Source organism: Pantherophis guttatus, chromosome 1, assembly GCF_059756535.1.
Source record: "Pantherophis guttatus breed Tessera chromosome 1, ASM5975653v1, whole genome shotgun sequence".
Taxonomy (NCBI): Eukaryota; Metazoa; Chordata; class Lepidosauria; order Squamata; family Colubridae; genus Pantherophis; species Pantherophis guttatus.
The window spans coordinates 329132374-329148933 of NC_142063.1; the positions used below are offsets into that span (position 1 = coordinate 329132374).

The 16560-nt window shown below is 43.8% G+C and overlaps 1 protein-coding gene across 1 annotated transcript in view; it reads right to left on the minus strand.

Moving 5' to 3' along the window:
* The window catches only part of SSC4D (scavenger receptor cysteine rich family member with 4 domains), a 40638-nt gene that overhangs the window by 14733 nt on the left and 9345 nt on the right, over positions 1–16560 (minus strand). The window contains exons 4-8 of the mRNA XM_034421344.3: positions 11304–11375; positions 10381–10695; positions 8545–8628; positions 6145–6222; positions 892–1206 (exon numbers count right to left, since the gene is read on the minus strand). Coding sequence (XP_034277235.1) covers positions 892–1206; positions 6145–6222; positions 8545–8628; positions 10381–10695; positions 11304–11375 — 864 coding nt within the window. The remainder of the gene's footprint in view (positions 1–891; positions 1207–6144; positions 6223–8544; positions 8629–10380; positions 10696–11303; positions 11376–16560) is intronic.

Here is a 16560-nt window from a genome sequence, read left to right on the forward strand (position 1 = left end):
TGCCCAGGCACCCTAATCTTTCCCCAGGGAACAGAGAACAGTTGCAGCTGAGTGCTTTCTTCTATAGCCCACCGGCCCAGAAAAAATAAGCAAAGGTAAAACTGAAGCAACAGGAAATACTCTCAAATAGAGGAGCTGCTTGGAGTAACTTAGCAGTTTTGCTTTGGTAAATGACTGTTTTTGTAACTGGCCATAGCACTCAAGAAAACGCTTTGGGGATCAGCAAAACGGAGTACTCATAATATGGTCTGAAAATTTCACATATGTTAGAAGAGGTTGCCTACCCGTGACCTGAGCATTTACATTTTTCTGAACAGCAGATTAAAGGCAGAACATGCCTTATTTCTCCTGAGAGAAAGCTGAAATGGGGTTTGCGATCCACTTCGTACACACACACACACACACACTCACAAACACACCCATTTTGCAGGGAGTTGTAATGGTAAAGGTAAAGGTTCCCCTTGCACATATATGCTAGTTGTAACCGACTCTAGGGGGCGGTGCTCATCTCCATTTCAAAGCTGAAGAGCCAGCGCTGTCCAAAGGCATCTCTGTGGTCATGTGGCTGGCATGACTCAATGCCAAAGGCGCATGGAACGCTGTTACCTTCCCACCAAAGGTGGTCCCTATTTTTTCTACTTGCATTTTTTACGTGCTTTTGAACTGCTAGGTTGGCAGAAGGTGGGACAAGTAACGGGAGCTCACCCCATTACGCAGCACTAGGGATTCGAACCGCTGAACTGCCGACCTTTCAATCGTCAAGCTCAGTGTCTTAGCCATTGAGCCCCTGCATCCTTAAAAAGTGTCCCTGTATTCACTCTGCAATTTCACTCCTGAAGCAGAGAATCGGAGGGGTCAGTCATGATGAAACTTAACACTTGCATCTCTCACCTCTGCAGAGGACGCCAGCATCTTCATGATGCCCACAATTATGTTGTCCCCATCCCAGGTTAAAGCAGTTGGTCAGCTCAGTCTCTGTGCCAATGCAATCCACGTTGTCCAGAAGGATGGGCCCACTGCCGTAGCCGAAGTAGCCCAGCACGGTAGCCCCAATGGCTGTGCCGCAGCCCAATTGGCGGCATACTACCTGCGCGTTGGGGTAATCCCAGTCATCATCACAAACCGTCCCCCAGAGGTCCCCATAAAGGACTTCCACCCGACCTTGGCAGCTGTTGTTCCCATTCGCCAGGCGTATGCCGCCACCTGCTGGTCAGAGTGGGAGAAAAAAGAGAGTGAACTGACATGTCCAAAATGACAATCTTCAGAGTTGCAATTAATTTGGAAGGAAGGAAGGAAGGAAGGAAGGAAGGAAGGAAGGAAGGAAGGAAGGAAGGAAACATCCTGAATTCACTCAGGCTGAAGCTATCTTTAGAGAGTTGTTTCACTCACTTGAGGCTGCAGAAATATTTTAGTGGACACAAATTTTAATTTTGTGTAGATCTCCTTGTGGAAGAGCAGACCCCTTGGACAAAATTGCAGGCACCTGAGCTGCCTTCTTTCCCCCTCCCCTCCTACAGTAGTGGCCAAAATTGTGGAAACCTTTTGGGAAAAGTGAATTTTTGAGGTTTGATAGCTAATAACACCACCTTTTTTGAGAATTTCAAGATAATCATATTCCACTGCTGGAATGGCCTGGGAATAGCCCAGTCTTTAACCCAATTGAAAATCTATGGAGCCAACTAAAGAAACTTGTTGGTCAGAAGCGACCCAGCAATACAACCCAGTTAATAGAAGCAATCATTCAATCTTGGTTTCACATTATAACAGTTGCAGAACTAAAAGACTTGGTTCACTCCATGGGAAGATGTTGTAAGGCCGTAATTCATGCTAAAGGTTACCCAACTAAGTATTAACTGACATGGTGATAATTTTTGTATATCTCGTTTTTTTCTACATGTTTCACTTTTCTTCTTTATACTGTAACTGCTATTCTAATAGCAAATCCTTCATAAAGGTTATTGCATTACATTCTTGATTAAATTATTTTTCCATTGATCTATAATTTTATGGTACTACTCCCCCCCCCAAAAAAGTGGTATTATTAGCTAGTTTTAGAAAATACACTTTTCCCAAAAGGTTTCCACAATTTTGGCCACTACTGTATTTGAGCCTTTCACCCAGCATCAGCAGAGTTAAATAAACAAAGCTGTAACTTTGACACACCTGGGAGTAGAGACAGGGGTTTTGAAGCCACCAGAAAACAGAATAGAGCAGCTAAGGAAAGGAGGAGTTTTTCCTTCAGAAGAAATGGATTGTCTAAAAGAGAGGAAGAGAGGTATATCAACCCAGCAAGACAAAGCCCAAAGGGAAAAAAAAGGTGCAATAACTCAACACACAAGCCATTAACAGAAAAAGAAGAAGAAATTTCAGAGAGAAAGATCTTAAGATAGAACAGGCTGAAGAAAGAAATGCTGATGCAGACTAATAGTCATATAGAGCATAGTTAGTATATAGGTAATTATAACAGACTAATAGGTAATAGAGTAGTACATAATAATAATATAGTAAGTCAATATAATAAGTCAATTGCAATACTATAAAGTACAGTAGTAGTAATAGTAATTGTCATAGAAAGAGTACAGATTTAATAATGATAGAACAGAATATAGGAAGCACTGACATATTGCTTCTATGTGTTTCTTGGTTTCGTGGACAAGTTCATGCTATTTATTAGCAACAATAAGTAAATAATTTGCCACAGTCTTCTTTCAAGATTCCCATCCGCAGTGGCTTCCATCCAAATATTAAAGATCCTGTTTGTCTTTATTAGGCTCTGACAAGATCTCTTAGGTGCTATGGTCAAAGTAGCCTTCTGGTGGCCATGTAGCTGTAAATTACATTAAAGTTAAGTTGGCACTGTGCAGCATTCAGATGAATCTGAATTTGAACACCCATTTGTCATGGTCAAATCAAAGGTGATACAATTGCTAGAAGGCTACACAATACCTACCCATTATCTAAAGGCAAGAATGGCAACATATGATGTGGTGCAGTGGTGCAGTGGTTCGAATGCAGTACTGCAGGCTAATTCTGCCGTCAACTGCCTGTAGTTATACAATTCGATTCTCACCATTGGCTCAGCCTTCCATCCTTCCGAGGTCGGTACAATGAGGACCCAGATTGTTAGGGGGCAATGTGCTGACTCTGTAAATTGCTTAGAGAGGGATGTAAAGCACTGTGAAGTGGTATATAAATCTAAGTGCTGTCGTTATATTGCCACAAGGGTATGGAGGTGATTGTAATGGGCAGAACAGGAGAACAGCTGCAATCCAGGTAATGGCCAACATTTATTTATTTTATTTATTTATTTAATGGGACTTGTATGCCGCCCTATCTCCACAGGACTCAGGGCGGCTCACAATGATTAAAACAGAACAAACAGACCATTAAAACAGAAGTCCAAGTTAAAATTAAGAAATTCAATAAACCCAGATTAAACCCCCCATCAGTCCAAGGCGGCCAGGTGAAATAGCCAAGTTTTCAGCCCACGGCGGAAAAAGAAAAGGTCGGGGGCCACTCCAAAGGGAGTTGATTCCAAAGGGCAGGTGCGCCCACAGAGAAAGCTCTCTCCCTGGGGGTCACTGGCCGACACTGTCTGGCCGACGGCACCCTGAGTAGGCCCTCCCTGTGGGAACGCACCGGGCGATGGGAAGCTGTTGCTGGCTGCAGATGGTCCGCCAAATATCCCGGGCCTAGGCCATGAAAATGAAAGAACTCTGAGTCCAGGGAGAAAGATTAGAGGGGGGGGAGGGAGAGATATAAAGGGAGTTAGGATATCTGTCTGTCAACAGGATAGGTCCCCTCAAAACTGAATGGAATGGGATCAAATTTGGTGTGGTTGAGAAGCTGGCAACAAAACCAAGTTCAAAAAATGAGATGGATCCAATTTAAGATCCTACAGGAGAAACACCCAGGCAACAGCTTGGAATGTCTTTTAACAGTAACAGAGTTGGAAGGGACCTTGGAGGTCATTTAGTCCAACCCCTGCTCACGCAGGAGACCTGTACTAGGGATTCGAACTGCCGAACTGCCGACCTTTCTGATCGACAAGCTCAGTGTGTTAGCCACTGAGCCACCTCCCTGTTCTTCCCAAAGACCCTTTCCCATTTCCCTCCGGGTTCCATAATCCAGAGCAAAACACATATAGCTCACCCTGTGCTTCCTGAGGCATGCATACACCCAAACACACAGAGAGATACAACAAACGAAAAAAGCAGAAGCACACACAGTCATAGTATGATAGTGTCAGCGCTTCAACGCTGGCATAGAGAGCAGAGGAGAGAGAGAGATAAGCTTTGAACTTTTGCCTGCTAAATCCCTAAATCGGGTTGTCGTGGAAATGAGGAGGGAGTGGGACATTCCTGGGAAATGACGAGACAAGAAGTCTGAAGAATGACTTGGACGATAGCCAATGAGAAGCAGAGATTTGGGGATCGGAAAGGGAGGGATTGGGGGGCAAAAGGTCAGTCTTGTCCGCCTCGAGTCATGATCCGGTGGCTGTGCTCAATTAAAGAAAAGATTTCCTTAAAGATTGGTAGTTTGGAAATTCATTTATTTTGAGATAGCATCGAAGTCTGACAGATCATTACACCAGGGATGGGGAGGGGGGCCGATTGCCTCTGATGACCACCGCTAGTAAAGGGTTGGAAAGAATTTCAGCAGCCCCGCTCCGTCCATTTTCCTGGGTTTATTCATATTATCAAAGCCAATCCCAGAACTTTCCCTGCACGGTTTTGTACCAGCTGTCATTCCATCTGATGAAAGAGAATCTGCTTTTGAGATTTCTTTCAAAGAAGGGGATTTTACTCATGCTTTCAATCTATTTAGTTATTGGGTGGCAGAATCGTAATTTTCACTGTATCACAATCTCATAAAGGTCTACTGGGAGGGACAAAAAAGACGACAGCTGTGACAACATGATTGAAACCCCACCTTTTTAAACATCTGCTTGGCCCATAAAAACGGGATAGAGCTTCATTTGTCATCTTAGAATCATATAATTAGAGGGTTCGAAGGGACCTTGGAGGTCCAACCCTCTGCCCAAAGGAGGAGTCCCCTATTATAGCAATAGCACTTAGACTTATACAGTATGTCACTTCACAGTGCTTTACGGCCCTCTCTAAGCGGTTTACAAAGTCAGCATATTGCCCCCAACAATTTGGGTCCTCATTTTACCAACCTCAGAGGGATGGAAGGCTGAGTCAACCTTGAGCCGGTGAGAATATATTGTTTTATTATGGCTGTTCACCCCCCTGAGTCCTTCGGGAGAAGGGCAGTATAAAAATATAATAAAATCAAATTAAAATCAAATCAGAATCAAACTGCCAAACTGCAGTCAAGCTGGCAGTCAGCAGAATTAGCCTACAGTACTGCATTCTAAGGACTGCACCACCACAGCTATCTTAGACAAATCATTATCTAATCTTTTCTTGAAAACCTCCAGTGATGGACCACCCACAATTCTACAAGATGCTCCATTGATTAAAAGTTCTCATTGTCAGGAATTCCCTCCTTATTTCCAAGCTGGATCTCCCTCTGACAAGCTTCCACTCATTGCTTCTTGTCTTACCCTATCTTGTCTCCTACTCTTGTTCTACCTGTCCTGATTTTGTTAACCTTTCCTTCCCCATAGATACCCCAGCTAGGTTCCCTTGCTTTAATTTAGTCATCATGAGTGAATTCTTTCCCTTGGCTTGAAAAAAAAAAGTATTGGAGAACTTCTACTTTTCCAGGATGAATCCAGTGGTGGGATTCAAAATGTTTTACTACCGGTTCTGTGGGCGTGGCTTGATGGGCGTGGCAGGGGAAGGATACTGTAAAATCTCCATTCCCTCCCCACTCCAGGGAAAGGTTACTGCAAAATCCCCATTTCCTCCTGATCAGCTGAGACTCGGGAGGCAGAGAATAAATGGGGGCGGGGCCAGTCAGAGGTGGTATTTACCGGTTCTCCGAACTATTCAAAATTTCCGCTACCATTTCTCCAGAACTGGTCAGAACCTGCTGAATACCTCCTCTGGATGAATCACCCCCCCTTTTTTGTCCAAAAATGTGAAAATTAAAAGGGCCACTTATGTCTGATCAATACTATAATATTTTCATAGCATCCTGGACTTGTTTCTTGGTACAAAGAATATAAAAACTTACTTCTTTTTTCCAACGGAAGAAGGGCTGAAGTCATCGCCATCTCAGTTTCAGAGGTGGGCTGAATTTTATCCTCGGTGACTGCAAAGACATGCAACTGTGAGAGCGTTCCCACCCTGATGTCTATGTAAAATGAATGTCAGAAAGGTGAACTATTCTCTGTTGTTTAAACCCATTTGACGGAATCGCAGAATTGAAAGAAAAAGACGATCTAACCTCTCCTCTCGTGAAGAAAATCCACAACTACAGTAGCCTTCTAGCCTCTGTTTAAAAACTTACACGGAAGAGGTTCAGTAAGCAGCTGGATCCATGATCAAATACAAAAATATTATTAAAATCCCAATTTTCTTGAGTTTAATCCCTTTCTCAGAGTTTAAATTGTTGGGCTCCTACCTACTGACAATGGGGATTATTGAGTCCATTGATTATTACCTAAACAGATGAATACAATAAAATATGTATCTCCTCTTAATGGTTGCTTCTCCAGACCCAGCATTCCCCAATTCCTTCAATCTTGCCCCCTTTGAAACTTGAGTTTCAAATCTCCGACCAGTTCAAGCCATCCAGTCTAAGCCCTTTCCACTTTTCAATATTCTTCTGAAATTATGATGCCCAGAACTGATAATGATCTTCAAAGTATCACCTTAGCAAAGATTAAATCACTAGGTTCTGAATAGGCCGCTGGGGATGTGTCTCAATCTTTAGGGAAGAGCATCTGAGTTTTGCCACTACTTGATCAAGCTCTTCAAAAGCCCTCCCTGAAATAGTAATAATAATTCTGAGGTGGACATATCTCCAATGAAAAAGTGACAAAAGAAAACAAACCGTGACCCTCTAAGCAGTGGTGGGATTCAAATAATTTAACAACCGGTTCTCTGCCCTAATGACCAGCTGGGTAGGCGTGGCTTGGTGGTCATGTGACCATGTGGGCGTGGCCAACTCAACGTCACTTACGTCGATGGGCACTTTGCCTTAGCTGTTACAATGTAATAAGGGTTAACCAGAGAGGCAGTTTCTGTAAGCAGGGCGATAAAGATTAGGCTAGAAACAACACCAGAATGTTTCCTTCCTGCCTTCCTTACAGGATTAGCCCTGTAAAGTGGAAAAAAACAAAATAAGATTTCTTCCAACAACTGGTTCTCTGAACTGTTTAGAAAGTTAACAACCGGTTCTCCCGAATAGGTGAGAACTGGCTGAATCCCACCATTGCCTCTAACCCCAAACACTGAAGCCAGAGAGCTCATACACTATCACCCAGAACTTGGGGGAGGCCCACAGTTCCTTCCAAAGTGCCACCAAATTGTAATTATTAATCCTTCCAAGGGCTAAAAATAAGATTAATTTAAACAATGAAGATAACATTTAGATTTGCTCTAAGTTCTACCTAATTCTTTACCTATCAGGGCATCTGTAAAGATGTTGGAGAGATGATGGGTAAAAAAAAAATAATTAAGATCACATTTTCCAAGCCACCAACTTTTTAAAACCATCCCTGCAGAAACCTCTGGTTCCCTTTACTTGCTCAGAGGTCAAATGTGGTGCTGGGTCCAAGAGTTAGCCTTCCTGCATTAATCAGCTTGTTCCCTTTTTCAGTACATCACTGGTAGCATCTGGCCTAGTTTTGGTAGCCTTCCTCAATAGGGTGCCCAGGTATATTGCTCTAAAATGTCTTCCTCCCCCAGCATGGGAAGACACAAGAGCCACGTCAGAAGAGTTTGATTTGGCTTACATTCCCTCCCCTCAAATTTTGTGATGATGATGATGATGATGATGATGATGATGATGATGATGATGATGATGATGATTACTACTACTATTATTATTTTTATTGGACTTATATGCCGCCCTCTCTCCAAAGGACTCAGGACGGCTCACATCAGCGAAACAATCCCAATAAATACACATTAAAACAGACTAAAACAGACTAAAACCAATTTAAAACCAATTTAGAACAGTAGACCCCATCAGTCCAGGCTAGGGCGTTTAAACAGCCATGTCTTAAGCTCGTGGCGGAAGATACGAAGGTCCGGGGCCAATCGAAGACCCAAGGGAAGTTGATTCCAGAGGGTGGGCGCACCCACAGAGAAGGCTCTACCCTTGGGGGTCGCCAGCTGACATTGTCTAGCCAATGGCACCCTGAGTAGGCCCTCTCTGTGAGAACGCACCAGGCGATGGGAAGTCGATGCTGGTTGCAGGTGGTCCGACAGATATCCTGGGCCTAAGCCATGAAGGGCTTTATAGGTCAACACCAGCACCTTGAATCTCACCCGGAGGGCAACCAGCAACCAATACAAGTCGCCCAGGAGAGGTGTAACATGGGAGTATCGGGATCCTCCCATCACAATTTATGGAGAGTGAAACACGATTTATGGAGAGTGAAATTATAGACATGGCCCCTCTTACCTGTGGCTGTATCGGTGAATGATTCTTTATAGTCCTCTACCACTAATGTAGTGATTGGCATAATGGTGGTTGTTGTCCCTAGCCCTGTTGAGACACAATAATGCCAAGTCAATATGCTAGCAACAGATTTCCAGCTTGTTGTCTGCTTGTTGTCTGCTAAGGAGTTAACTCCATCAATCAATTTCCGGTGAACTATATTTTGCTCGTTAAAATATTACATGAAAAGCAATTGATGGGTACTTCAATTATTTCTAATAATTCTAAAAATAAGGAAAAAGGCAAAGAAGGTTGATGTCCTTCAACCTAGCCTCTGGAAATCTTATAGCAGATCTCTATGCACGCTGAACAAAATTACACAAATTAACTAACCACATCTTAGCCAGCAAGTTGGGAGAATTCAGTTGTGTGATCAATGCCTGGCTCAATATGTCATGTGACTCCAGAAAACTGGGTTAATTGAATACACCCTTGCTAATTATGGGAAACACTGTAGTGAGAACATACCCAGTGCCATTTCTATGTCTAGTTCAAGACGCACAGTTTTTTGACTCACAAACCTCTGATGTGACATGATTTGAGATCTTGACAATTCAAGGGCTGCTGTTCCCACTTTGTCTATGAATGACTGCCATGGAAGCCTTATCTAGAACTAACTAACTAACTTTTTTTACTAGTAAAAGAAGGTAGGAACCAAACACGAGTTCATTTCTACTGTTGTATTCTATCTTGAGAATCTTCTTCCTTCAAGGATGCCCTGTTCTATGCAAGTTCTATGTTTTCATTTTCATCATATGTTAAAACCTTTCAATTTTGCCAGAGCAGTATTCTGTAAATAGGTACCCTCCAAATGAGTTGGGATTGTCATTCCCAGAATTCCCAAACTGGCAAAGCCAAACTTAGTTTTTGTTTAGACATTTTCTTATTTCAACTCATTCTCTGGATTGATCCGGAACTCTGTTATTGTTGTGACCCGTCAGCGGCCGGTGCAGCTAGTAGCTGATTCCGACAGCGAGGAGGCTGGTGTGGTGCTGCGCCAGCAGCCTGTGCAGCTGGCACTTGAGTCAGACAATGAGGAGGCTGGAGAGGATGTGGTGCCAGGGGCGGGGATTCAGCCAGGGCCTTCAGAACTCCAGAAGCTCCCTTAAGTGAAGAGGACAAAGAGGAGGAACCTCTTCTCAATGCACAGGCGCACAGAACTGCCAAAAGGCAGGAGTGGCTCCTCAGGAGGAGGTCTCCTTGAGAGTAAGGCTTGGGGCTAATTGGCCACTCCCTTAGCCTATTTAAGGAGGAACAGTAACTGAAGCAATTTGCAGGGAACAACTCCGTTCACATACCTTCGTGTCTTGTCTTGCTTATCTTATCAGCTTCCTGCAAATTGCTTCTGGGCATTCTGCCAACCACAGTAAGCTTTCAGTATTATTCTTTGAATTCTTGGTGGCTGTTAATGCAGTTAATTAACAGCCGTTGTTGTAAAAGACTGTTTTATTTAGTAAACTAAGGTTTGAACGGACTTCGTGTGTGCTGCGTTCTTTGGGGTCCGTAGCTGGGGCAGAACAGTTATTGACTGCAGAGGCCTTCAGGAAGCCTTGCTGGCTGCAGAAGAAGTTCCTGAAGGCCTCTGACAGCAAAAAGGAGGCCAGGAGGCAACACGCATAAGTGAGGTGAGTCAGTGGACAACACCCTCACCCCCCAAAATAAGCCCTAATGCGTCTTTCGGAGCTTCCAAAAATATAAGACAGGGGTACTTATTTTCAGGGAAACACGGGGAGTTCAAAATCCCTCTGGAAGCTGCCTGCCTTGTCTAGGTGGTTGAGGTGTCTTTTCTAACTTGCTCACCAGAGCATATGACCCCAGCATCTTCATGGTGACCACAGTTATGGATGCCCCAACCGAGGCTGAAACAGGCTGAAAGTTGTGGCTCATTTCCATCGCAATTCACATTATCTAGGAGGATGCGCCCAGTGCCGTAACCGAAGTAGGCGTTGGTCCTGTAGGCCACCGCATGACCACAGTCCATCTGCTTGCACACCACATTGGCATCATGTAGGTCCCATTCATCATCACACACAGTGCCCCAGTTTCCTTTGTAGAATATCTCCACTCGGCCTTGGCAGGCGTTTGCCCCGTTCACCAGCCGAATTCTCCCATCACCTGTAAAAGAAACCAGAGGATCACCCAACCATCTGCCTTGCTCCGTTTATCACTTTTGAGAGCAAGAATGAGTTCTTTTTATGGAAGAGGCAGAGATGCCTACTAAAAACAACAACAACAACAACAACAAGACCTGAGGGGGAAAAAACTATTATTGAGGGGCCACTATTATGCAATGTTTCAATTTTGTCCTCTGCCATGGTTGACTTTTTCTAATAAGAAAAAGAAACCACCCCCACCCCCACCCCCCAAAAAAGCCGATAGCAGTGAACTGATCATCTGAACTCTCTCATCCGGTGCTATATAATTCCATGAACAAGGCAAAAAATTGCAATGGCTATTGAGTGCCTGTAGTAAAAAGTTATTATAGCTACCAGATAACACTCTATCCAAGTCTAAGTAAATATATCTGAAATAAATGAGTACTTTTCCCTAGCTTCTACCGGTATTTTCCTCCCTTTCAGATGCTGTCCACCATATGCTGCTTGTTAGATTATAAGGCCCCTGAGACAAATATCCTTTCCTTCCTTTTCCAGACATACACTTGCAAAAATAAATAAGCAAGCCAGCTAAAGATGATTTCTTAAGTAAATCTAGAAAACACTTACTTTTCTTATCTTTTAATGGAACTGTGGTTGTTTTGCTGGCAGGGTCTTTTGCTGATTGTGTGGGTAGCAATTCTACAAAGACAGAAAAAATGGATGCATGAAGATCAAGAAAACTATAGAATAATTATACCAACATCATGGCCGTGTGCCACGCCCCCATCTCTTCTGTACATGCAAAGCCCTATAATGTCTATTCTATTTGCTAGCACTGATGGTGTTACCTGACTTGGTAATGAAATGTCTGCAAGAAAACCACCAAACTCAGAGAGCACCATAACGATCCTACAACTTCTATTTTAAATTATAGTTGGTTGATTTGATGGATTTACTCAACCTTCCCAAACTTGTGCCCTTCAAATATATTTCAAGAACCTCAAGTTTTAGTACATCTAAAAAACACCAATTGGAGAAGATTGATGTAAAAAAAAAAAGAACTAAAAAAAAGAACCTCAGCTCTATGCTCCCTTTAGAAATAGTATTCAATCCATAGGCAATGTTACTATTATTATTTCTTTGGTGACATCCAGGCTTTTAATTGACATACTGTATTTTTCAGAGTATAAGACGCACCTTTTTCCCTCAAAAAAGAGGGTGAAAATCTGGGTGCGTCTTATACTCCTAATGTAGCCCCACCCAGCTTCTCATACGGAGGTTTCAGAGGCTGAAAAAAGCATCAGAAATGAAGCTTCAGAAAAAAAGCCTCCAAACAGAGCTTCAGAAAAAAAGCCTCAGAAACAGCTTCAGAGGCTTTTTTTCTGAAGCTCTGTTTCGGAGGCTTTCAGAGGCAGAAAAAAAAGTTTTTTCTGAAACAGAGTTTCAGAAGTTTCAGAAGCAGAAAAAAAAAGCAAGGCACAGAGCTCATAACCAACCAACCTGTTGCTAAAAGTCACCTCTGGGAACAGCTGATTGGGGGTATTCTGGGAGGCCGATCCACTCGCCAATCAGCTTTTTTCTTATTTTCCTCCCCAAAAACTAAGGTGCGTCTTATACTCCGGTGCATCTTATACTTCGAAAAATAGGGTATCTGGTATTTCAGGGGTAGATAATGTGATGCTCATATCACATATTGCATCTCAAGGTGCCTCCAGGTTCTCCACTTATCTCTCCCTCTCTGAAAAAAATTATCTTGCTGTGGTCAATTCTCCAAAACAGATAGTGACCACTAGATAAAAAAGGATTCTGCATTCTGAATTCCTTTCCTTGTCTGAAAAACTTACTTTGTAACCCACTTCCTCTTAAGATTTTCATCACTTCCTTCATCCCCCTCATTCATCCCTTTCTCTTTTCTCTCTGACCTGTGCAGATCAGATGCTGTGCTTATAAAAGGGAGGCGAGCACATTATAGACTCATAACTTGTAGGCAGTACTGTATTTGAAGCTGCCTTACCGCCAACTGTGTGCTTGCACACATATGCCTTAAAGTCAGTTTTTGATTCCTGGAAACGGGATGAGCCTCTGCACTTTGCTTGGCAAGGTTTTTCAGAAATGGTTTGCCATCATCTCCTTCCCAAGGCTGGGAGAAAGGAACGGTTCTCAGTCTCCTGTTTCTAGTGTCAAACTCAAGGCCCGTGGGCCTGATTCAGCCCCGTAGGGTGCTTAGATGTGGAGTGGGGGGCTGCCCTGGAAACAGCGAAGGATCGGCCCACAGTGCCCCTGCCACAGTGGTGGGTTGCTATCGGTTTGCACCGGATCGGGCGAACTGGTAGTGACAGCGGGAGACTCCGCCCTCCCAGCCGGACACTTCTGTGCATGTGCAGAAGCTTCTGTGCATGCGCAGGTGCCACCCGCCCACGAGCACGCGTGCACCCACAAGCGAACCGGTAGCGATGGGATTTGGAACCCGCCCCTGCTCTGCCAGCGAAAATGGAGCTCAGGAAAATGGGCCCTCCCAAGCTCCCTTTTCGCCAGCAGAGGGTTGTAGGAGGCCGGCACAGCCAAAAACAAAGCTCAGGAGACCATTTTTGCTGACAGAGCGCTTGGGCCACCACAGATGCCCCCAACACGAATGACATCGAGCTGGCCACACACACCCTGGCCACCTAGGTCAAACACCACCCCGATGTGGCCCTCAATGAAATCGAGTTTGACATCCCTGTTCTAGATTGATGCCTTCAACCACTACACCAAATTGGCTCCCCTTAGCGCCAAAAACAACCATATCGTTATGTTTCTTTCACACATGCACCAGCCTCAAGAATATTTTTCTTATAAAAGTTATACTCACAACGTCAGTGTTGCTCTCTACATGCTATCAGCCCAACACATTGTGCCCCGTTCCCTCAAACGCTGCCTGCCCCATACTGTGCCAGCTGTCCTGATCAGATTAGTTCGTTCTGATCTCCTTTTGCACTACAACTGTTCCTGGTCTAACTCAAAGCAGCTGTTTAAAAATGCTCTGAACATAGAATCCTCCTTTGCTTCTAAAGCTACTATTACTCAGCTACTTTTTTAAGGAAGGCTTCATCTTTTTTATCTATTAATTGATGAAAGCCCAGACTGAACCAGCTGCACTTTCTTTAATGAGAACATCGTAGCAAAAGAGGGGAAAAACAGGAGATGGATAGCATCGTTCTCTGACTAACACATTTTATTAAAAGGCATAAACTTTCCTGAGCTGCACCATATATCTTTGAATAACGTTTTATAACTTGGAAAATATGCTACCAAACTCTTCCCGATTCCTTAATGAGAATGGAAGTCGTAGTTCAAGCGTTCTCTTTTAAGAGGTGCTTAGGAAAATACAGCATTTGGAACTGGTAGAGGGCCAAACATTTCTTGACTGAAACTGCAAAATTGGTGAAATCACCAAACGCTTCACTGGCAAAAGAGCCCAAAGCTGATAGCAGATGCTCTGAACTCTCTCTGCCACTTCCAGCCTTGAAATGAACAGAGGATTATCTGTTGAAGATCTGATTTAAAGAGACAGACCAGATTCATATAATACACTAAGCCAAAATAAAACCCACATTATGGCATAGTGCAATGTATGATGTTTCTGGTGGTGACTGGTGTACAGGTAGTTATCCTCAACTTACAACCATTGTTTAGCGACTGTTTGAAGTACCATATTTTTCGGAGTATAAGACGCTCCGGACTATAAGACACACCTACCTTTTTTGGAGAGGAAAACAAGAAAAAAAAAATCTGCCTCTGCCTCCCAGCAATTTGCCTCGTTGCAGCAAACAGCAAGCTTTAGTTTCATTTTCAGCACAGCCTGATTAGCACAAGAAAAAAAAAATCTGCCTCCCAGCAATTTGCCTCGTTGCAGCAAACAGCGGAGGCCTGCACGGCAATAGGCAATGGCAATCCCTACAGCCTGAAACAGCTGACGGTCGGGAGGCCGATCCAACCAACAATCAACTGCTTGTGCTAATCAGGCTGTGCTGAAGCTGAAACGGGCTGTTTGCTGCAAGGAGGTAAATTGCTGGGAGGCAGAGGCCAAAGGGTGGGGGCCAGCGGGTGGGCGGGGCTACATTCAGTGTATAAGACGCACCCAAATTTTCACCCTCTTTTAGGAGGGAAAAAAGTGTCTTATACTCTGAAAAATACGGTAACTGAGGCATTGAAAAAAGTGACTTATGACAAATAGATTAACAGAGTTGGAAGGGACCTTGTAGGTCGTCTAGTCCAACCCCTCCCCCTCCCCGCCCAAGCAGGAGACCCTACACCATTTCTGACAGATAGCAGTCCAGTCTCTTCTTGAAAGCTTTCAGTGATGAAGCTCCCAGAACTTCTGAAGGCAACTTCTGTTCTGTTGGTTGATTGCTCTCGCTGTCAGGAAATTTCTCACTATTCAGTTCTTGAATGTACAACTGTTGCAGCATTCCCAGTCACGTGATCAAAATTTGGGTGCTTGGCAATTGGCATGTATTTCTAATGGTTGCAGTGTCCTGGGGACATGTGATTGCCATTTTGCAACCTTCCCAGCCTGCTTCCGCTAAGCAAAGTCAATGGAGGAAGCTGGATATGCTTAACTGTGTGATTCACTTAACCACCATGGCAACAAAGGTTGTAAAGTCAGGGTGATTCACTTAATAACCACCTCGCTCACCTACAGAAATTCTGGTTCCAATGTCATAGATCAAGGATCAGCTGTATTCCCTTTCAAGCAGTGGTGGGTTCCTCCCAGTTTGGCCCGGTTCGGCCAAGCTGTTAGTGGTGACGATATGACGTCACCGAAACGGTTCTCTTTGTTTGGGAGTTGGGCCCTCCAGCCCTCCCCTCACGTTATTCTTACCTTTTATTTGGCCCCGCACCCTATTCGCTGCCTCCCGAGTCCCAGCTGATCGGCTAGAAGGAAAAAAACTGTTTAAACTCTTGCCACGGGGCTTCAAAGGGCCGCCCTACAGCTGATCAGTGTTAAAAGACAGAGTGGTGGTAGACCAGTGGGCTCGAAAAACAAATGGGTAGACCGGTGCCTCCAAAAAGAAATGGGTAGAACGGTGCCTCCAAAAAGAAATGGGTAGACTGGTGCCTTCAAAAACAAATGGGTAGACCGGTGCCTCCAAAAACAAATGAGTAGACTGGTGCCTCCAAAAACAAATGGGTAGACCGGTGCCTTCAAAAACAAATGAGTAGACTGGTGCCTCCAAAAACAAATGGGTAGACCGGTACAGCTCTGCAAGCAGTTAGAAGCCTGGTAGACCAGTACCTCTGCTAAATCCTAAAGAATTGTCACATGACCATCAAACCATGCCCACAAAATAAGCCACACCCAGAGAACCAGTAGTAAAAAATTTTAGAACCCACCCCTGCTTTCAAGGGATATATTAAAACCTATACCTGTTCTCGCTTTCAAACATGACTTGAATAATCTTTAATTTCTGGGTTTATATATTTTTTTAATTATTGATCTATTTCTATTAGATTACAGTCAACGGGGAGAGGCTTTTTTTTTTTTTACTTTTAAAAGCATTGTTTCTACAACCTCTTCGGCTGAAAAAATGCTTTTAAAAGTAAAAAAAAACAGCCTCTGATGATTGCGTGGCTCAGCTGGGATCGTCAAAGGCTTTTAAAAGAAAAAAACCCTTCTTTTCTTTTAAATGCCTCTGATGATCCCAGCTGAGTTGCCTGAATGGCAGAGGCTTTTTTAAAAAAGCCTCTGCCGATCAGGCAACTCAGCTGGGATCGTCAGAGCCTTTTGAAAGCATTTTTTAACAACCTCTTCGCCGAAGAGGTTGTAGAAAAAATGGTTTTAAAAGGGAAAAATAATTGGCCACGCCCACCCAGTCACATTACCCCCCCTACCAAGCCCTGC